Genomic DNA, 23,292 nt, shown 5'->3' on the forward strand with positions numbered 1-23,292 from the left:
TAACATATGGATACCTAATGTTTGAGGAAAAACACAAGTCTGGAACGGGTTAAAACATTTGAATGGGAAGGATCCGTACGGTTCCAGACGTCTCGCGTTATGACTTCCAGATGACTAATGAGCGGTGAAATCTAACTTTAGAAATTGGTGCATTACACTCTTACCAAATTGTTTCAGAAACACATCTTTCATGTAAACAAAGGCTTTAAATGCAGTTGTTTATGCAATTCCAGAGACAATACATTCTTGTGTTTTTGGTGATTTGGGTAAACAGACGTCAATGGGATCCTTTCCAGACCGACCTGGGATGCGTTTCCCAAAACCCTAACCTGTTAGGAACTTTGTTGGATGCAATGCAATTTCCCATTGCCAACCAACTAAGTTGCTAACTTTAGTCAGTCATAAACTTGAGCAACTATGGCTATGGGAAACACGCCCCTGCAGATTCGTCTGGATTCAAAACACTGGATTTAATCTAAAATCTTGGCTTATGGTGAAGGTGGGGGAGCACTAGCGTGGAAGCTAACAACAGTTACTGGCACTGCATGCTAACTGGGACATTACTGTATACTGTAGGCTGATGTTCATACACTGCACTGTTCTGTATCCACAACCTTCATTGTAGGAAGCATACCAGTCAAGGGCTCTACATAACACATTATCCTTTCAAGCTGTCCATCCTATTAACAGGGCTTTCAGTGTGACACTTGGGCAGGAGCCTCTGAGCTGCAGTATGAATCTACCTCCTAGAGATGCTATTGACTTATCACACACCAACAGACAGTAGATTATCACTGAAGTGAAGTACAGACAGCAATTGATGTTTTATTTGCAAGAATCGGGTCAGTTTTTAGACTTGTACGGTTGTAAAACACATACAAAAAAAAACAAAAAACAAACAACCAAAAAAAAAAAAAAAGCATGGCTACTCGACTCGAACCTAGTTTCTCTCCGCCGTACCCTCCTTCCCCGGTTATGAGTCTCACGACTCGAGCTAACCAAAAGTCTTTCCTCCAGCGGCTCCTGGAGTTTGCCATGTGTCTCCGAGTGGACCTAATCCCAGCGGAGGCGCCCTAACTTAAATATTCTAAAAGGGCTCCGTCTCCCCCGGCTGTGTTCCGCCCCGGTCAGCATGCTCCAGCAGTCAGCGGCCCCCTGGACTACAGCTGGTCCATGGGATTTCCTGAGGCCGTCGCCGCCGCCGCCGCATGGGGCCCCTCTGGCACTGGTAGCTTGTGGAAGTGCTGTATGGCTTGGGCGACCTTCTCAGGGCAGATGTTATACACGGGATGGGTCGGCGCCTGAGAGGAAGAACACCAGAGCAGAGGCACGGTTGGATAATTAACTACTGCACACAGCCCAGCAGAAGCAACAGACCCACAGCTACTGTCTGTCAGTTACCAGCACTTCACGTTGCGTTAGTCGCTAGATGAAAAGCTCCGTGCTGTGCGCTTAGTGAGAATATATTGGGCTAATGCATTAAAGCACCAAGGGCCCTAATTGAGATGCCAGGCAAAATCAGTCGATGAGCAAAGTGTCTCGTGTATGAACTACAGCCATGACGTGGTCTGTAAGAGCACTGAACATTGATCCACCTACGTCTGTCTGTACTTTGGATGCTTGCTCAAAGTATTGAATTAGCAAATTCATTTTGTAAAGTCATTCAGTTCGATTTGCTTTAGGCTTTGCACTCGACTGGTCATTTAAATTGGGACCCAAAGTCTTGTGTTGTTGTTTTTAACTGCATACAGTCTTCACTGCTCTGTTGCTCACCAGTTTGTTCTCTCCTTTGCCGAGAACCAGCTCGTGGTGGAGATCCCTGTTCCCAAAATGCTGCGCTACGGAGAGCCCACTTAGACAGTAGCACGTGTGGTAGAAGTCTCTAGACCTACCAAGAAGACAAAGAGAAAACAAACAAACAATTAAAGAGGAACTATGCAGGATTGGCGATTTCATCTCTGGTTTCGGTTTCGTTGTTCGTTTTCGCTCGTTTTATGCTTGCATTTTCTCTGCAGAGCTTCCCCGACAGCTTTAGGGTGCATATTTATACATGTATAGGCTATATTTAAAGATATAAATTGCAAGCGTGGTTCTTCGTCTCAGACTTCCAGATGTAAACAAAGAGCGATCGTCTTCTGCAGAAAGTTGCATAGGGTCTCTTTAAATGAATAAATAAATAACAAACAAGCATATCAGCTATCCTCTAATGTGCCTCGTTGTGCTTCACCTGGCTAATACAACAACAGCCTACATCAAGGCAGCCAGGGCAAAATGTTGACTGATAGCCTAACAAATGGCACTGATCCACTACACCAGAGGTGCATTCAAATTCATAAACATAGGCGAACGTTCGCAAACGTTTGCTAACAGGTGCATTCAAATTCACTAACGCAGGCGAACGTTTGCAAACAGTCTGAGGAGGTAGTTCTCCGCGAACATACAGTGGAACGCGACGGGAGTTTGACAAGGGTAACAATGCAATTATCGTTAGAATGGAATGTTGGCACCAAATCATTCAAGTTGAGCTGTTTAAAGAAAACATGTTCACCACCAACGTTCACCTTTATTTATCCAATTTGAATGCACCTCAGGTTGTAATACGGTAATGTCCAGCTAACGGTCATCATCCTGGGTATGTCCAGGGAGACATGAGCAGCGGGCGAAGGAGGCCGACGCAGCCGTACTCACTTGCCAGGCTTGTCCAGCAGGCCACCGGCTGGGTTCTGGCAGCACAGCAGAATGTACTCCTGCAGGGCCTGCTGCTGAAACATCCAGTTGGTCAGACTGAGTGTTGAGTCCCCTGTGGGCAAACATACATTCAAAACACAAACACACTCAACTGATGTCAAGGTAAGATGGACAGAAGACGTTTCAGATTTAAAATGTTACTTAGATAACTTTTCCCTGTTTTCCCCAACAGTGGATTGCTTTGATCCCACATCCTTTTACTTTTATTATAACACGTTGTCTTGTTTTGGCTGGAGCATTATAATCTGGTTTCCTGATGCTCTTTGTATCGGTCTCAAATCATTGTGGAAGTTGTCTTTGGTCATAAAGAAAACTAATACAACTCAGCCTTACACATGTATGCTAAGCTAAGCAGTACTGTGGCACTGGAGCTGGGTGCTCATGTCTATTTCTGCTTTTTCATGCCAATTCACTTGACACTCAATCTGTCTTGTGCCGTAAACTCCACTGTACTTTCTGTAAATAGCCATATAGACCCACCCACATAAACACACATACAGATACACACACACACACACACACATGCTTCACACACACACGCACGCATCACCACCAGCTTCACCACTTCTACTGCAAAACAACCACTATTTCCACTTCCTTTACTGAATAGACTTGCTTTGCTTTGCAAACACGGCAAGACAAAGCAGCACTAGTCTATGGCCAGTAACAACCCACACACACACACACATACACACACACACTTACCTTCTTTATAGAGCGCCCGGTGGAGCAGCGGCAGGAGCCCCGCCTGCCAGAAGGAGTAGCAGCCGTCCACCAGCTTGTTGCAGCGCCCCTGGAAGCCGCCCTCGAAGCGCATCTGTCGACTGGTCACCCAGCGCTGTGTGTGTGTGTGTGTGTGTGTGTGTGTGTGTGTGTGTGGGGAGCGGAGAGAGGGGAAGGGAGGAGATGGACAAGCGCTTACTGACGTGGGGTCATCATACATGCAGATAAATATCCACGCCAAATACCCATTTCAGCGCTCTAATACCGATACAAGCAGTGAGCATTTCAGAAAGTGTTGTAAAAGTCCTTGGTTTGCACCATTTACTAAAAACAAAAGTTCCTCCTAGTTAGCCGACTCTCTTGTTAGCTCTCTGCTAATTAGGAAGAACTCCTGTATTAACCGCACAGACAGAAGGAATACATGGCAGGACTTTCAGAGGCCAGGATGCTTGCTCACCTCTGACAAACGGCAGCATAGATAGTGAATAGGCCAACATTTGTATCAGGTGCTTATTTTCCCCAGGTACCCCCTCGGAGTGGAGGGCTGCATGCACGTGGTCTTGGGGGAACTGAAGGCTTCCCATGTCCTTGGCTGCTTTGAGGGCCATTAATTCAATAAATGTCAGCCCTGACGCAAACACGACCAGAAAGCGTGCCGCTCCAACGCGGCCAAGCTGACCCGTCCACTGGTGGTTAATGGGTTTCTGGCTTTTTTTCGAGAGGTTACTATAGAAACACTTGACGAGACCCCATGAGCAATATGACTGGGGACTTGAACACTAATGAACAAGTCTGAAATGTCAGCATGGGTCTTTGCCAAGCCTCCTCAGCAAAGAAAGTTGACTCTTATGCATGTAATGAACTGATTCAGTTTAGTCCTTTTCAGCCCACCCTTAAGTCTTCAGTTCTGATGTGAACACATAAATGTATGTATGTCTATCTGTCTGTCTGTCTGTCTGTCTGTCTGTCTGTCTGTGTGTGTGTGTCTAGGTTTTATGGAGAAACACCTAACTTCTGTTGGTCAGTAAGCACGGAGCAAAACATCAGATATGCAAATTTAACAGCCTTAATCTCCAGCCCTGACTGACAGTTATGGGAAGCCTGGTGCTTATGCCTGTGACCAGTGGCACAGAACTCATTAGACAAAGCCTCTGTCACAGCTGAACAGCTTCAACCAAATCCCATGACTTAGGGCATGATGTGAATGATTGGAGAGAGAAAGAGAGAGAGAGAGAGACACAGAAAGAAAGAGAGAAAGAGAGAAAGCGAGAAAAAGAAATGAGGATAGGAGAGGGCAAGGCTTGGGTTAGGCGAAAAAACCCTCCACAGCAGAGACAGCAGAGAAAGAGAGTGTGTGTGACTGGAGGAGAGATGGTGGGTGGAATGGAGAGGTCAGATAGTGTACTCACTAACAAGGCCTTGAGGTCCAGCATGTGCTCCTTGCCCAGGATCACCATGGCCGCCGTGCCACAGAAGGTGTAGCCGCCGTGGGCCTCCAAACCTGGCACGCCACCTAGACCCCCTTCCCAGTTCTGACAGCTGACACACACACACACACACACACACACACACACACACACACACTCCTCAGGCTACAATACACAGCTTTTGGCACAGACAGGCTGGACAAAATCTGCCACCAAATCCCACTCATTAAAAACACAACGTCCAACAGCAACCACAACCAGGAATCGTGATGGCTGTTACACAGAGCAGCGCTGCACAGTGCTGCGGAGCGTGTGGAGGGAGCCCACGTACCTCATGATCCAGTTGTGCGTTCCCTCAAACAGAGTGGGCGTGATGATGTTGGTGAGGGAGGCCACTGATGCAGCACAGTACGCGCTCCTGCCAGAGACAGAACCCAAGAGTGCTGATAAACACAGCGTTTAATATGGAGCACCCCAGCAGACTGCCTTGCCTGCTATATTGTATCAGTTACACAGAGAATGGAGGACCAAGCTTATTCATCAAACTGTGTATTAGCGTTTTAAACGGTGACTTGATGTTCTTCTTTTTCACTGTGATGCTATGTCAATAAATATAAACGGGCTGCATTTTCAATAAACAAGCCGCGTGCGAGTCTAGAGAGGGTGTTAAAACATTCCATTCCTTGTGAGGGCTATTTAAGAGAAGAACATAGTCATTAGCACACGTCACACCTTCTATGCCACTGCAGAAGGAGAATGAATCATCTCTACATTACAAGTACGCCTGAGAAAGGTCAATCATTTTGTAGACTTAGTCATTTTGTTTGCCCGCAGACAGTACTCAAGCAGGTTTTGGTGATCAAACAGGTCCTTGCTTAAAGGTTAGATGACAGTTAAAAAGGATGGACAGCATGATGGTTTCGGTCACGCACAAATTTAATTAAATTGGAGATTCAGCGCAGTAATTCTCTACTTTTTGTAACCAGACAATAACCTTTTTTTCTGGAATGGATAGCTCTGGTCCTTGATTATGATTGGCTGAATCACGTTCAATGCCATTGTAAAATCCAACACAAACCTACACCTTGACCGGATTTTGCTCTATGGTAATACGCTACCACGACATACACAAAAGTTACAGAGTAGCTGCGTCTCGATGTCGCTTGGCAACCATTCAGATAGAGGAAATATATTTCTAGATGGAAGGATGATTATCTATGAATACATCGTTACATTTCTTGTGGCTCTGCCTTTGTTTCATGAAATCTTAGAGATAGATAGATACCTTTTGCACATTGTGCCTGCCAACGCCTCAAAATCTGTGTAAACTACGGCCTCTCGTGGCTTATTGCTTAATTTTGGGGACAAAAAAACCCCAACACATCCTTCATTCATAGTTCCTTCTGTTTACTTCACTGAGCTTACAATGTCCATATAAAAACAGTCGTTGGTTTCGAGGATCCAACAGGACCTTTCTCTGCTAGTGGAGATCATGCTGAGAGCATAAATGGGTGACCTATGGCATGACCATTACCATCCTGTTTCTATGTGCACAGGAGTCCCAAAGGGAACATGTTGTGTGTTTTAGTACAGGATAGAAATGGGTCTCTTATCTCTGTGTGCTGGACACAAACCGCGGAAACCATGGTGATGGAACGCACCTGACATCCACCTCCCCACCCACGTGCATCACAAAGGAGCCATCTGGCTGCTTGACGGAGAACAGGAAGTCCAGAAGCTTCTCCCTGTAGGGGAGGGGGGGTGGGGGGTGGAGGGACATGAGAGGAGGTGACACCAAAGCTGGTTACCATGGAAGCGGGAGCTGGGGCTGCTGAACTGATCTTATGGGAACTCCATATGGAGCACAGTATGCAAAGCCAGAAAGCAAAACCAAGCATGCAACAGAGCTTTAATGAATTCAAAGGCATCATTGGCTTCCGGGGGTGGGGGGTGGGTAGGGAGGCGTACCTGTTGATGACGTTGTAGGACTCTTCCGTGCCGATGATGCAGAGGGCGTTGACAGCCGCATAGGTAGGGGCCAGGTGTGGGTGCTGGCCAGGGCCCCCCGCGAACCCCCCCTTCGGGGTCTGGCACCGTGACAGGAAGTCACACACACTAGACATCAAAGACACAAGATATCTTACTCTGACAGTCCATGACATTTCAGCCAGTGCATTTATTTCAAAATGTCTCATTCAGAAGCACACAAAAAGATAAAGGTATCCGCACACCAGTATATAGCTCCCAGTGAAATGTACTGCCTATTTATTATCTATTATTTATGAAATGTATTATCAGCCTGAGGAGGAGCCAGTGGCTCGAAACGTTGCTTGACAATAAATTTCACTGGGAGCTATAAACTGGTGTGCAGATACCTTTATCTTTCTGTATAGCTTACGTCTCTTGAAGATCCTGCACCCAGTCAAAATTAACTAAGGATGTGCGTGGGTATTCAACTTTTTATCATCATGATTTCATATAGTTCATATGGTTTCTTTACAGTGAAGCAAATTCATTTTGTGGTTTGCTGTGTCAGTGTTTGAGGTCTTCAAAATCTATCAACTTATTTTGACATGTTGAGAAAACATATCATTATTTAATGCTATGCATTTCTCTGATGTTCCATCTAATAAATCCGATAGTATAAGGTGCCTTTAAAATGCCACATTAGGATTTTAGATTGATGTCAACAGAAAGACGGCATTACACAAGTCAGTGGATGATTCTGCAGGAAACTGTGCAGCAGCCTGTTGTGAATCGTATTCCCATTTTGGTGTGAAGGGGGAAGTGCGTGCGTGTGTGAGAGAGACAGAGAAGCAAACAGCTCCTCCAAATGCCTGCTATGTGGACTATACCATGTGCAGCTAGAGCATTAAAGATTCAATAGGCAGCTACCATCTGTGAAGATAAATGTCACAATATTGTAATGTATTAATGCTCAACTTCAAAGAACTTCTTCAAATATCAACACTGCCCTTTTGCCTAATTTACACAATGTTTCATGTTCCCTATATATTTATTTACGTTCAATCCCACTGTTTGAGGAGTCCTTTTAATGCATTCAGTGTTATTTACTTGCCACGTCTGAGCCATTTGTCAAGCACATAATACAAACACCTGACACCTGACCTGGTTTTCCAACAAATGCACAAACTTTTGACTGTGAACTACTTGCTTAGAATATTCAACTAGCTTCCATCCTTATGCTGTCCAATTTGATTTCCTTACACTTCCTAGGTGTGTCAGGGAATGCTCATATTCACACACTGGTACGTCAACAAATACAAAATGGACAAACTGAAATAACATATATGGCTGCAACTGCAAGCTAAAAAATCTGAAATTTGACCGCCTCCTGTATGCCCAGCATCTCTACAGTAAAAAAAATCCACAATGACAACGGAGGCAAAACACACACGCACGCACACACACGCAGTCTGTCCATCTCCAGGTCATGCTGACCGAGCCTGTGGTAGATGGCAGAAGGGGATGGGTGGAGCTGGATTGGGTCGGAATGGGGAAGGGGAAGGGCAGAGGCACGGCGGAATGGAGTGTGGGTTGGCATTGGGCGGTGGCAGTGCCAGGCTGTGGACTCACTCAGAGGCGATGGAGGCGGGCACGGGCTCCTCCAGCAGCTCCAGGCTGTGCAGGATCCAGTAGCAGAGCCAGGGCCGGCTGGCGTCCAGACACTGTGGGCCAGAGAACACGCAGAGTCAGCGGCCATCGCACCACACACACACACACACACGCGCACACGCACACGCACACGCACGCACACGCACACACACACAGGTATGCATGCACACACAGGTAGGTACGCACGCACGCACGCACGCACGCACGCACGCACGCACAGGAGAGAATGCTCATGCACACGCAGACACACAGCATGGACATATGCAGACACACCAAGACAGAGGGTTCATGGACATGGGCACTTCCCAACATACACTGGGCAAAAGTGTCAACAGAAGAATCAATAATGTACTAGTCATTAATAAAAATGCCACTTTTGCATATAAACGTATGGATTAGTAGTACATCTTTGGCTGGTAAGAACATTATTAGGGAATATCATTATAAGTAGGCATACAACATCTATCTGAGGTTTAATCAGGATCCCATTGAGTTCAATTGTAATAGACCCACTTCAAGTGACCACTCACTGCACACTGCACTCACGGCTGGAAATCTATATTAGCAACCTGACAAATCGCTAGAAGTGAGGTGCGTTCAAATTCACGAAACATTCATTGGATCTTGACAAAAGGTAGCCTAGGTAACAATGCAATTACAGTTACAATTTAACACCAAATCGGTCAAATGTAACTGTTTAGAGAAAACATGTTCGCCAGTGTTAGTAATCTGTTCATAAAACGATAAATTCTAATAGAATGGCTCTTTCAATAAACCTCATGTAATGGAAAACTAATTCTCAAAGCTAAAGTCTAATTCTTTTTTTTATATATAATAAACTTCAGTTGAGTCTATATTCAACACTTATTTCATTAAATGAACAGTACATTTAAAAGACCAATGGTATACTGCTTTCTTTCTTTAGAACATAATTTGCCAAAATTAGATGTACTGGCCACATTGCAGCACTCAAAACATTCAAAACGAAACACAAAACATTCTGCAGATTCTGATTATTTGGCCTACATCATTTCTGACCATTTCATCTGGCCTCCCACTTGCAGACAGAACCCAGTGACCTGAGATGCTTTGATAGTCCAATAGGATGCCTTTCTACAGTTGCTAAAACCAAATGCTACACATATCCTAGATTTACATAAAAGCACCCTGAGTGCAAGATGCATTTCAGTCAAACACCAGAACTTCTCATGCTGATGAAAACGCACCTCGTATGCATCTGAAAGATGGCGTAAACCCTTTTTAAGATACTGGTAGTGTTGCTCTCTCAGTAACGTAGGTCTGAAACAGATTAAAAAAAAATAATATTAAATATGGGTTGTGAGAATATATTACAGAAATGTCCTGTGTATTAGTCGCATTGTGTATAAGCTGCAGGACAGTCTTTTGACAAGTTAAAAGAAACAAAACCATATTAATGGCATATTAACTGCCCCCGTGTATTAACCTCATAGGTGAAGAAATGTTACAAAATCAATGTATAAGCCTCGGCTAATAGTGGGGAAATTACGGTATTTGCACAAGCAATTCTTAAGTCATCAATTATGGAAAAAAATATATATTATTGTTGGTGTTAGTGTCATAGTCATTATTATCAAAAAGCATTAATTAAGTACTCCATGTGCTGTTGTTATGTTCTATACAACTAGACAAAACGTTCCTTACACCTTTAGACTGTAGAATAAAAAGCAAAAGTAAAAAATAAATACAGTATGTTGTATTTTAGAATAATAAGAAACATTTTCAAATAAGAATCACAATACTTGCAATACCAAATTGAAAGATGTCTTGACAATTTACACCCTTACCCATGCAGATTTATAGCAAGAACTATTTCATGCTTTTGCTCAAAACAAAAGTAAAAGACAAAAACAATGCCAGCCAGATCTGTTTTGTTTTGATTTGTTTGTGCATCGCGTGTGTGTGTGTTCACATCATACACCCTCCTCCCCAATTACAAGCCCTTCTGGTGGTGACAGGTCTTTGTCTGACGAGGCAGCACTGGCACCTCTGCAAGAGCATGAGTCACTACCATTCCCCTAGACACCTGCCGCCTCCACAGGCTTATAGCCTTCCTGCTCAGCGAGGGCGCAGCCATGGTGTCTGGACCAAAGCAAGCGTACCACTGGCAGAACCAGCTTCACCACCATTATTCTCCGATTTGTCAAGATTAATGAAACGGCCTCGACACCTAAATAACAGACTTCCATCATCTGCGGCCTGTCTGAGCTCATCCTTGAGGAATGCCAAGGCTAGCTGTTCTAAGTGCCACACTGTTAGGTTGTTAGGGTAAGTGTTAGGTGTAGTGTACTGTATAGTGTGACCTCCACAAGAACTCTTCAGATAATACCGCTTTAGTGCTATTGTGCATTTTATGGGGCATCTTGATTTTCACATGCCAGAGTCCGATACTATGTGGGCAGTTAATGTTTACTATCCAGTCGAATGGAGAGATGATTCATCCTGAAGGTGGGCACAGCAGCATAGCTCCTCACATTACACCTATGAAACCGTTGGCATGGAAACAACAAAGCCTCATATCTGACTGGTAGTCTAGTTCTAATTAGTGACAGATCAAAAGGTTGTGGGTAGGACAACCTAAGTGCTAAGGAAATCAAATAACAATATGGGTTTTGGTTAAAACAAGTTGGACAGTGACGCTCATTCCTAACTGGAATAACAACATGATACAGTGATGTTTTTTTTTCAACCACCAATCAATAATATTCAGCCATGGCTCTGGAAAGAAATCTGAGAAAAAAAGTGTAAATGACATTTGGACACAGGCTTTTGAGTGTGGATAAGACGGTACTGAACATTACACTTACTGTGGCGTGCTGTGCATTTGCTGGTAAGCACTGATTACTTCTTGAATACTGCGTTCTACTTTTCTCTGAAAGGAAATACATCTATGAGGATGATAATCAGACTCCAGAAGTCCATGATACACTTGATCATGCTACACAAAATAGTCACAGAATAGGTCTAGAGGCCTTGGCTAGCTAATTCAATTACAACTGTAGCATCTATATGACTTGTTACCATTACCTCTTTTACCCTCACCAATGATCACCATTATTTGTAAACCATCTATCATAATTGACCAGCTAGTTTGGCTGTCTATGATGGTGGTGACCCTTAAATTAGAAACTCGTAATTTGCCAAAACAAGAAAGCTATAAAGCTTCCACATATGATATGAGCTTTGATTTAAAAGTAATGCAAGCTCTTCAAGCTCTTCAGCGACATTCAAGAGGGGAATTGGTAGTTTATGCAATGATAAAACCTTAGCTGATTATGAAGTTGATTAATTACCGTTAGCTACACAGTCAACGATTGGATTATCAATTACACAATCCATGTAAAGATTTGCAGCTAAATCGTGCCATTCAATACACTAACACTAAATAAAACAAATTGTCAAGTGCATAAGTGAATTCAGTTCCATGTGTGAGTGAAACACAATGTCTCCAGTACATCTGTCAGCCAGTTAGCCGACCAGTTAACTAGCACAACGAATTTGACAACATGCAACATGAAATTGAAGCTAATGTTAGCAAGCTAACTAGTTAGGTTAGCTAGCTAGCAAATGAATCTGACTCACCTGTTCGGCTGAAGTCACGGTTTGTATTCCGTCATCTTTCAACAACTCAAGAGGATGACACTCATCAAAGCATCGTAAAGGTGAAGCTACCGTGTCCATTATAACAACATCAATCACAAATGTAACAATTTTGTAGTAAGTTAAGCCAATTATGTTCTTATTTCTACCACAAGTAAGAGTTCGCTCTCACGCGTGGGAGGAGCCTAGGAAAAACGCCAGTACGGCAAGCAAAGAGACTCAAATCACTTCTAACCAGTGGCTGTAAAATGCTTTTGACCGTCATCTCTCTTCCACCCGCGCATACACATTCAGAAATGTAACTTGTTTCATTTTGCATAGGCTGCACTTCATACTATGAGCCACACGGTTACAGTTGGATCATTTCATGTAAATACTCAGTTTAGGCCTACTTAAAATGTTTACAATATGGAATATTAGCATATCGATATGCTGTTGTGACTCCATTTAGCCTAGGGCTTTCAGCAATTTAGCAGTCATAAAATCGTCATTGCAAGTATTTTAGTGGTTGCAATTAGTCTGTAGGCTACATTTATCTGTGACTCAATAGGCCTAGCCTACCTGCGGTGTAGCCTGGGCAAAGATGGGTTTGAAAGAAAATAGTCCGTCTGAAATGTTGGTCAAATTTGACAGCTGTGGCTATTATAGCGCCATATCACGCCGGAACTCATTTTAGCCTTTTTGCCACTAATGAATATCAGTATCCTATAATTTCCATATCTTAATTAAACTCTGTAAAAATGGTGGGCGGGGGGAGTCCGAGTGGAAGCTTTTTGTCTGCTTGTGCTCCAGCCCCCTTCCTCCACCCCATTCTGACGGTGTTGTCAAGTGAAACAGATGCTGAGCGCATCTTAGCCGCCGCACCCATAGGCAGAGTTATCGGAATCCCTCCTACATCACTGGTCGGTTATGGCCCTCTAGTCATGCTACCAGATTGACAGCATCTTGAAAGGAACGAGAAGATAAGCGTGCGTTGCATGCAGCCGACATGGAATGTGTATATGCAACAGCACATAGAAATTCATCTCTGAGTTAGCTAAACGTCCGTGCATGAAATCATGGCTAAGCAATATGATGTTCTGTTCAGACTCTTGCTTCTTGGAGACTCCGGAGTCGGAAAAACCTGTTTATTATGCAGATTCACGGACAATGAATTTCACCCTTCACATATTTCCACAATAGGTAAGATTACAGATCGCATGCATTCCAATTAAGTCCTTTTGCTTTACAGTTTTTGTAAGAACTCCAATCGACCTGTGTTAGAGGCTACTCTAAGCCCCAGATGTAGGCTACAGTCGGCGCGCCTTTAATTTGCTCCTCTCCGTTATAGTAAAAAAAATATATCTTGAGGCCTTGTCAGCGAAATACGGATTATATAGCCACCAATTGGTTTCAACGATGTGTGTTAATGTGCTATCTAAGGTTGCGTCTCTGCTTGAATATGATCTTGTTTCGATAGAACTGCAGGTGTATGCAAAGGCTGATGCGAGCTATATGCTTTCGATGACACGATGACAGTAATGTATCAACATTGTCATTTCAAAATCTGTGCCAAATTATATTTCCACTCTTTAATGGCTTAAAGAGTGTCTTAACTTCATATAATCGTGGACTGCATGTTAAAGCTCCAGCAAAATTACATTGAATAAGCCTATTGTTGTTATCAGCCTAGCCTGTCATATGCCTGCTATTTCATTACCAACATGGCAGTCTTTCTGTTTTTAAAATAATGGAAAAAAAAAATGTATGAACAACTTGAACAGCCTGTCTGTTTATTAAAAAAAGACCGCCATACTGCAAATGGAGTCCCCCAAACAAGTAGACATATGTAGGCTATCTAACTTTTCAGATTGTATTATCTTCTTGACCAAACATTCAATAAGACTCCTCACCTACTTAAACTATTTTGAAGACATAATAAAACTCTCTTATTTCTGTTTTAGGCAGTCTATTGCATTTGTCCATTTCTCAGGCCCTGAAAAACACATATGAAATCCAGATGATCAATAAATGAAGAAAGCAGTACTTTGAAGCATCTTTTATCAAAATTGTATGGTCCAGACAGAGGCGATTGTATTGTTTTTGCTGACAAAAACTGTGATTAGAAAATGTTCTTCACTGATCTGCACATTTTTCGGCACTGATCTTTATTCTCAAACTATAGCCTTAATTGGTTTCCTAACGCATGATTCATCACACAGCTTGAAATGATAAATTGAAACAGGTATCCTACTTTTAGAACAACATTTTTATATATAATATACTGTTAGTATAAATTATATTTTAATGTATCATTTCAAGCTTTGTGATGAGTCACATTACAAATCAAATATATATTTGTTGGTAATGTGAATTATCACTGCTTCATTCACACCCCTTTTTAAACCCCCATTCTGACAGATCCCGAGCTCTAAGTCCCTGTAAACAGTGCATCCTATGCCAAGCCTTCCCCACCCGCTTGAATCATATTTCATCTCTGTTGCAGCATTCTCCAGAGGTTCTCTGTCTGGCATGCTGCTTATCTCTCACAAGAAATAAGGTTTCCTGTATGGTTCATCGGTCTGTGGATGTTCGTGTCAGTGGACTTCTCTCATATGACAAGTCCGGCTGTTACATTTGGTGGTGTAGTGCAGGACTCGCACCAAACTATCATCACAAAATAGTCTCCCCATGCCTAAGCCTATATCTTGCACTTGATGAGGCTCTATAGCTTGCATTGTCTTTCTCTAGTGAGGACCTACAAAACCTTCCCTACAGTCTCAAATCATGTATATTCAGTAGCTCCCTTCTGTCTAATTAGGCCAGAGAACTAAAGTGTAAAAACGTCATCCGCTGTCACATCCATGACGTGATTTTCATGAGGAAGAAACAGCAGCCTCTGTTTAACGCCATGCTCATTTCATGGGTAAGGTACAGATCAGTTGAAAGTCTTAGAAGCTAATGCCCATTTTAGAGACAACGTCGTCAACTGTAATCCAATACACTTTTTGTTAAATTCTGTATGTATACACTAGCTGTACTGTGTGTGCAATCAAAAAACTCAAACTGAGCAGTAGCCTATACTAGTCCAATGAATCAGCATTGCATCATGTCCACTGAAGAGAAAGGTCCATTTTAATTGTTTTGTTTTTTTTTAAAAGAAAAAAAAATATCAGTCAGTCTTTTTTTTTGCTAGAATCAGTGACTGCACATTTATCAAGCATAGATTCAAAGACCTGAGATGCATGATCAAGTTACCCTGTCGTCAGCATTCTTCTAAATGAGGTCTCAAGTGATTGACAAAGGCATGTGTTGTAAAGAAATGACACACTTGCGGTTTATGACGACTTAGTGTTTGATTTAGTTGAAAAAAGTACCATACAAAGTTATTGACACAGCCTGTGTGGTTAGTCTTCTATGCAGGGCTAAAAGGTGTGCGTGCCCTTGTACTTGCACTAGCTTGATATTTCTTATGTCCCGTCAGTTTGCTATGGTTTGATAGCCGTTGTATTAAGCCATGCATGTGATAGCAGCAGGCTGTCAAGAGACCAAAATGTTAATAGAGCAAGCTGTTGCCACAGATCCACTCTCTAAAAACGAAATCTCCAGTCGTCCGTGATTTGCGTAGTTGCCATTATCTGAAAGCAAACTTGTTTCTGTTACATGCTAATTTCAAATGTCAGAGATGCATGCTTAAGGTAATTAGAACTGTCATATTTACTCAAGCTTGTAGTCTTCTGGATCTTATTTGATTAGGTCAGTGAAAACTTCTGCCCTGAGGAACTTGTGTCATTTAGCTAAATAAGTAAATCTGGTATGTCTATGATCATTTGGAATTCTTAGGGAAAGGTATATTTATAGTATACTGTATAGTTGGACTTGGTTCAAGCATCATCCAGCATAAAATCCAGTGCAACTTTTTCCGAGTCTACTAGGTTAGGGGTCTGTTGGCCATAAAGTCAAGTGAAGTCTTCCATCCAGACTCGGTATGGTACTTAACATGGGACAATTTACATGGCCAGTGGGATGATTGTCCATTCCAAAAGGTAAAGATCAGTCTTTAGCATATCTGCCAGAGACTAGAGTCATCCTTTGAATGAAGCATCTGTGTGGTTGTTGTTATTCATGGTGATCAGTCGGGCCAAATATGAATATCCATGTGAGTGGACGATAGATCCTATTCTATTCTATTCTAGTCGAAGATTCTGTTCTATTCTATTTCTTAAATGTGCAATCTACGCATCTTGTGTCCTGCCAGAGGATGGTGGTTTGTTTATGTTTTATGGAGCTCATTAATTAGTAGGCTCCCTTCTGAGGATAGTTGTCTCTGGCCAAACACCACGTTAGCAGCTTTTTCACATCACAAATCCCCCAAGTTATTGCAGAAATGGCCTTGCTTCCTCCTCGCCTCCCCCAGTGTCATTAAAGCTGGGAGGAGGACGGCTTCTCGCTTTTATCTCCCTTACCCACTGACTGCCTTGGGCCCGCACAGCTACTGACGGTAATGATAGCCTAGCCCTGTGTTACTGTCTGACTGCTTTCTAATGAAAATGGAACGCCTGCTCCGACTGCCTCATTGGTGTCCTCCACAGATAGATAGAACATGTAGAAGAGAGAGAGAGAGAGAGAGAGAGAGAGAGAGAACGTGTGAGAGAGAGTATAGGACATTTAGAGAATGAGAGTAGGTGAGTGAAGGAAGCATGTTTCTGAATGTACGGTACCTCTGAATTGTACTTTGTCATCATGTCTAAATAGAACAGCCACAGTTTCTATAGAAACTGTCCAAACTGAGTTTAAATTGTAGCTCCATCTTTCTTTCTAACTTTTCTTGAGCTTGACATCTGACTATAGACATTGTTCTATTATTTAAGAACACGCTTAAATTATATAGGCCAGGCGGATGTCTGATTGCCCAAGCCATTTAAGCAGTCTGAGGCTGTGATTTTTTTTTTTTTTTGAAGAGCGAACCATACTGTACCTCTTCAGCTATCCAGTCTCCCTTCTCGTCAGTGATCAATACAGCCTCTCTAAGCAAACTACAGCACCGTGCTCATTTTTGTGTTGGTATTCTGGGTGCTAGTTTTGGAGAATTGTCGGATTGTATGTTTGCTGAGCTGAGAGTTGCCTAATCTCTGGCAACAGCATATGTCCGGCAGATTTTCTGTATGGCGAGTATTCTGGACATTTTGTGCGGGCAAAAAAATGTAGCGTAGCCTCTGATCCCCACCACTTATGTATATCGAGGAGACACTGTACCCATATGATTTGTTGTCTCCATTACAGCACATTTGTCTTGTGTTGCAGGTGTCGATTTCAAAATGAAGACCTTAATGATAGATGGAATTAAAGTAAGGATACAGATATGGTGAGTGGATATTTGATGCATTTACACCTGCCGCTTAAACAGTAAGTGCCCTCTTAGTAGCTTGTGCACTCGTGAACATGGTGTGTTTACCTCCTGCAGGGATACGGCAGGCCAGGAGAGATACCAGACTATAACCAAACAGTACTACAGACGAGCACAGGTGAGGACGAAGCAACACTGCAGCAAACCCCCATGCTGTTATCCTTTCATTATTAGCAGACGACTTTGTTTCTTCCACGTATTCGATGTATTGAGATCATAGAAATGTTGCACTAGATCTGAGTTGCGGAGGGATTTTTAAGCATGTGTTCATGTATCACAACTTTAAGATTGATTGGAAAAGTCAGGAAGTCATAAAACGGTATCGATTATGTACTCGTCTTCCTTACTCTCATCAGGGAATCTTCCTGGTGTATGACATCACAAGCGAGCGGTCCTTCCAGCACATTATGAAGTGGGCCAGTGATGTGGATGAGGTAAGGCCACGGCAGCCATCATTGGGCCTACTCTGGGCCTACTCTGGCACACATGGGTTTACAGTAGGTCTCTGTGTCAGCTGATATCTGGGAATGAGCTTATTACTTACCTAACCTGCCAGTTCAGTTTTCAGTTGCTCTGACATAATCAGTATAAATCATGATGTTCAGTCCATCCAATGTTTAAAGTAAGGCAATGTGGGAATTCCCCTTTTTGTCATTTAACAACATGCTGACAAACAACCTAATTTGTTCAAAACTGACAAGAAGGGTCCCATAGAAATGCTCCCATAATAACAACTTTGCAATACCAGGAGGTATGTGTGCACAGTCTCCACTTTCCATATTGTTAGTCAGCGTGCCATCAACATGACTTTGAAGCATTTATTTTAAGGTAAACTAGCTACAATGTGTTGCTTTAACATGTGGAAAGTACAAGTAAAAAAATGTGTTTGTATAGTAGCCTACCTGTCCACCCTACCTATCTGACCTGACCTTTTACTGTATCTGTCCATCTTACCTATTGCTCCTGACTTTCTTCTGTTGCCTGCTTGGTTTCCTGTATGTCTGGTTTACTCAAGCGAAGCACCATTGTGTTCATGTGTTCTCTTCTCCTTAGTATGCTCCTGAAAAAGTACAGAAGATTCTTATAGGGAATAAATCGGACGAGGAGCACAAGAGACAGGTGGCTACAGAGCAGGGTACCAAGGTGAGCTTCAGCTGTTGTGTCATTCATTCTTAATCCACATTCATTCATTTATGTGACAGCTTTATTTGTGTAGATTAACATTTAGTACACGAGGCAACTCAATGTGCTTTGCGTTATAATTTTGAAAGACAGTATATTGTCGGCAACTAAATACGAAAGCACAATAAGCATTACTGTAGTGTACAGTCATAATATGAGTGGAAAAAGTACTCCAGTAAAGGGAACTGAATTTCTTCTACAGCTTGCCAAAGCTTATGGAATGGACTTCTACGAGACAAGTGCCTTCACCAACCACAACATCAAGGAGGTATGGTTATTGGTTTGATTCTAGTTATTGAGTGTGCTTAATGCATTTATGTGATTGTAGATGTCCTGTTTGTAGAATAGTGAGATACAGACACTGTTATATCAGTGCTATTTATCAATAGAAGTAAGCCTTCTTGATGCCTCTGGTAAGCCATTCTACAAACATGAGAACATTGTGCATAATATTAAACCAGGTTTGTAATGATTTTGTGGTGGGTGAGAAACACTCTACGGAGAGAGGTGTATAAATAGGAGAGGGGTCATTGTTTGAAGTCGCAGAATAGCAATGATTATCATTTCTTGAAAGAAGTCAGAGTTATAAATAATTGTAAATTAGCTGAGAAAAAACTGAGCATTACTATTAATTATTTATTTGTGTGAAAAGTCTGTGTAGTAGAATGTGTTGACTCCTCTGAAAGCATGACACAGTGCTCTATGATGCTGTTATAATGCTGCATGACATCAAGGCCTGAGATATGGATCATATTAGAGTTGAACATTTGAAAAAATGTCTCTGTCGTCTGATTGTCATGTGCTTTACTGTTTTTGAGTTTGTGGTGTCCTACCAGACTCTGTTACCTCTGTATTGTGAACACCTGTTATAAAGGACAAAGCTAGAAAGTTAAACAGCATGAATAATTTATAAACCCATTGACTTCTCCAGTATTCTCTTCTCTCTTGTTAATAATCATAGAAATGTTTGTTATTTCATCACAGATCATTAGTTTTGTCTTAACTTTTGATGGCATGCCGATTTAAAATGAGGCGAATAGAGTCTCTGACATTGCTGAAGCGCACAGAACAGCTGATATTGCGTCATATAATGTTGTCCGGGGTAGGAACATGGACATGTTTTTTTTTTTAGATTAATTGGTTACCCACTTTTAGGGCAAAGGCTGCCGAGCATGTTGAAAATTGAAAAGGGGGATTTCTTATAACTTATAATGTTCAGTGTACGGGAACTATTGCAGCATATTAAAATAAATGAAAAGACAAGTAATGCTTTTGTTTAACTGTGGCGCGTAGGGAAGGGCCCCTGTCTTGACAGTGTTTGTATTAGCTGTGCCCAAGATGTGTTCCACAATTTAAAGGATGGCATCATCGTGCAACATACAATTGTGTAGCAGTGTCCCTCCCATGTAATAACTAATGATATAAACAACTGTTACTCCAGTCTTTCACACGGCTGGCCGAGCAGGTCCTTCAAGCTAACTGGAAAGACCTGGATGTACTGAGAGCATCTGTGACTGACGAGCTCAACATCACCGCCCTGGAGGATGAAGAAGGCATAGGCGATGGCCATGGAGACTCACAAAAAGCCTGCTGGTGTTAAAAGCAAAGCAGGAAATGACATTGCCTCCTCATGCAATCAAGGCCTGTTATATTTTTCTTTATGGACAAACATTTACACTGGTATGAACATTAGTTTCCACACTGTCTCGCTGTGACGTGTCCAGACTGAGGTCAGCAGGGTTTGGTGCCTTGAGTGGCTCTTTCTCCAGGACACCATGAACTGAATGAACAGAGGTGCCTCTCCTGCGTGAGTGTCTGTGGGTTTGAAACACACTCTTTGCTACCTGCACAGTGCCATACACAATTTGGCCCACTAGATGGCGTCGCCTGCTTTCTAATGGCTGTGATGAGGGATATGAGGGATGCAGAGGAGTTTAAATATGGCGGAGGATTCTTAAATCCAAGGTACCTCTACACGTGATGAACGGCTCAGTGGGTGTCAAAAGGATGTTCGGGTATTATGTAGCTGATTCTTTGTTAGTTTTTTTGGTCATATCTGCCTGGGTTTCCCTGGATTGTTCCACTGTGGTGTGTGTAAGGCCTTTTGAAGACCAACAGTATGTGCAGTGAGTGGTCTGTATAAAGATATGACTGTTTGTTGCGGTTCCAGCAGTTTGAAATGCGTGTGATTAATGAGTAGACTGTCTTCATGCCCCCCGCAAAACGAAAGGCCAAAACCTGGGGCTTTGACTTGAGTGTGAAACCGTACCTTTGAGATAATAGTACGTTTCAGGTTGACATTCAGGTGTGGTCTACAGTACATAAAAAAGGCAACCGCACAGCAGTTTGTTTGGCGCAGCTAATTTCACCACAGCTGTTCTATGACTGTGCAACTTCTTCAGCTGAAACAAGGGTCACTGCAAAACGTCCTCAGTGGAATGTTTTAATCATCAAATGCTTGTATAGTTGCTGTTTGCATCCTTGGCGTCAAATAATGCAACTTGCTGACCCAGCTTCTGTTGTACAGTATAGCAGAAATTCACCATTTGCACTGCAGACTATCATGCTGGGGATATAGTGCAGAAGTGGTTCGCAACTCATATCATATTTTTCAAGTATTTATACTATTGCACCAGTGTCATGCATTTTGATTGTGTCTTGGTTTAAATATGATCAATTGTTGAAATAGACATTTTAGTTCATATCCCCTTAAACATTTGACTTAAATTGGATATGTTAAATCAAGATGTTTCAATTCATTGATTTTAAAAGGTTACATGTGCAGTATGGAGACCTGATTCAGTTCAGTAAAAAGCAAGATTTACTTGGTTTTGTCTTTTATTCATATCCACTATTCCAACTTCAGTGAAGTTAAATCTCAACTGATCATGGTATACAGTATATTGCAAGCATTTCACTAGAGACTACCGCAGAAGCAGTGATTATGGAACTTGCTTGGATGCATCTACCGCAATGATTCAATGTAACCAGTGCAAACCAAGAACAGATTATTTGTATGTGTGTATAAGTGATATTACGGTGTGTTGTATACTGAATGATGTAAAATGCTTTAGATGCTAATATATCTTTGTGTCATTCATTAAAAATGTTTCTCTACACTTGTGAAAATATACACGGTGTTGACATCTAGTTTCTCATTTCTTGCTTAAAACTCAATGAAACGCACCATTTTCTCTCTACTTCTCTCACACCCTCTCTCTCTGTTTTTCCTCATCTCTCTATTTCTCTATTTCTCTCACGCTGTCTCTTTCTCTTGCACATACCACTATGCATACTCTGCCTTTCTCCTACCCTCTCCTTCTGTGTCAGTTTAAGTGGCAAAAAAAGAACAGCTCCTCAGGAGGACATGTTGCGTCCGGCTGCCTGGTTTTGGGTACAGGTGCTGATGGCACCCTGAGGGTACCCAGCAGGCATCTCAGGTCCAGGTGAGAGGCAGGAACATCCCTCGCTTCCCTATTTCTCCTACACACACACACACACACACACACACACACAGCTGTCTTAATTAAAATGGCCTCTCCCACCAGCAGGGCCAAAAACAGCACCTCTCACCTGTCTTGCTGTCACCACTCACCTTTGAGCTGGAGAAAGTGTTACCAGGGCCTCCCAGAGCGCCTTGGGAAAGGAAAGAATGAGAATAGTGTTGAGATAGCTTCCTGCTTTTAATGAAATGTTAAATCACAAATGTTAAGGGGAGGTGTCAGCATATCAGGAGAAATTAGAAGGGTAGCCTGCCCTACTGCATTGCAGAGCAGATTTGAGAAACGTCCTAATCCTCGTAGCTTGCCAGTCCTCATGAACTTTCCGGAAGATGTGCTGTGTTCTTTCTGTGCTGGACACTGTGTGTGTGTGTGTGTGTGTGTGTGTGCACGTGTGTTCTGTGTGTGCTTAAGATTGGGAGAGTGTGTGTTTGCTTTTGTGCTCATAGTGTGTTTCTGTCTATGTCTCTGTGTGTATAAGTGTGTGTGTGTGTGTGTGTGTGCAGAGGTGGTGTTGAGATGATTCAGCCGCTTGTTGTCCCTTGTTGCTATCATGGCATCCCAGAGCTTGGATCACGGCCCAAGCTGAACTTTTCGGATACACAGCGCGCGGCATAGAACGAGAGAGAGAGAGGGGAGAGCTTTCTCTCCAGAATACAGGCTAAGGCTGGAAGGCTCCCCTTCTCTGAGCCACCTTGCCCGACAATCCTATCCCACCGTAACCAGATCCAGCCACGCCATTGGCTCACACGTTACCGGTTGGCTCTATACTGGTGAGTTTTTCCCTTTTCACAGAGCATTTTAGATAAGCCCAAACAAGGGAAATAGGACACAGTTGAAGATACTTTATTTTTATGTCATTTGTAGACTTTATTTGTTTTTCTGGGCAAGAGGAGGGTCTGCGTGCGTGCGTGCGTGCGTGTGTGTGTGGCGTGGGCGGTGGGTGAGGGGGTCCAGCTTCAAGGCACTTGCGCTGAGTGGCGTGATGTCATCCTCCCACCTCTCTCTCTCTCTCTCTCTCTCTCTCTCTCTCTCTCTCTCTCTCTTCACT

At 42.7% G+C, this 23,292-nt stretch overlaps 2 protein-coding genes across 3 annotated transcripts; one reads left to right on the forward strand and one right to left on the reverse strand.

The window, feature by feature from the left end:
- Positions 1-800: 800 nt before the first annotated feature.
- Positions 801-12,367, reverse strand: fntb (farnesyltransferase, CAAX box, beta). The gene is made up of 12 exons (XM_062551066.1): positions 12,156-12,367; positions 11,381-11,445; positions 9,761-9,833; positions 8,496-8,587; positions 6,867-7,013; positions 6,560-6,643; positions 5,230-5,316; positions 4,881-5,010; positions 3,454-3,586; positions 2,689-2,800; positions 1,774-1,888; positions 801-1,301 (listed from the first exon to the last, which is right to left on the reverse strand). Exons 1-12 carry the CDS (start codon positions 12,252-12,254, stop codon positions 1,161-1,163), a joined length of 1,278 nt encoding a protein of 425 aa, XP_062407050.1. The 5' UTR covers positions 12,255-12,367; the 3' UTR covers positions 801-1,160.
- A 644-nt stretch (positions 12,368-13,011) lies between these two features.
- Positions 13,012-21,872, forward strand: rab15 (RAB15, member RAS oncogene family). 2 transcript variants are annotated; one of them, XM_062550878.1, is made up of 7 exons: positions 13,012-13,355; positions 17,457-17,517; positions 17,617-17,677; positions 17,916-17,993; positions 18,613-18,702; positions 18,944-19,009; positions 20,183-21,872. In XM_062550878.1, the coding sequence occupies exons 1-7, from the start codon at positions 13,232-13,234 to the stop codon at positions 20,339-20,341; spliced, it is 639 nt and encodes a 212-aa protein (XP_062406862.1). In that variant the 5' UTR covers positions 13,012-13,231; the 3' UTR covers positions 20,342-21,872. The 2 variants fall into 2 exon arrangements, with proteins under 2 accessions (XP_062406862.1, XP_062406863.1); XM_062550879.1 differs by having other exon boundaries at positions 20,207-21,872.
- The last annotated feature ends 1,420 nt before the right edge of the window (positions 21,873-23,292 follow it).

The sequence above is a fragment of the Sardina pilchardus genome, chromosome 12 (assembly GCF_963854185.1).
Source record: "Sardina pilchardus chromosome 12, fSarPil1.1, whole genome shotgun sequence".
Lineage (NCBI taxonomy): Eukaryota > Metazoa > Chordata > Actinopteri > Clupeiformes > Clupeidae > Sardina > Sardina pilchardus.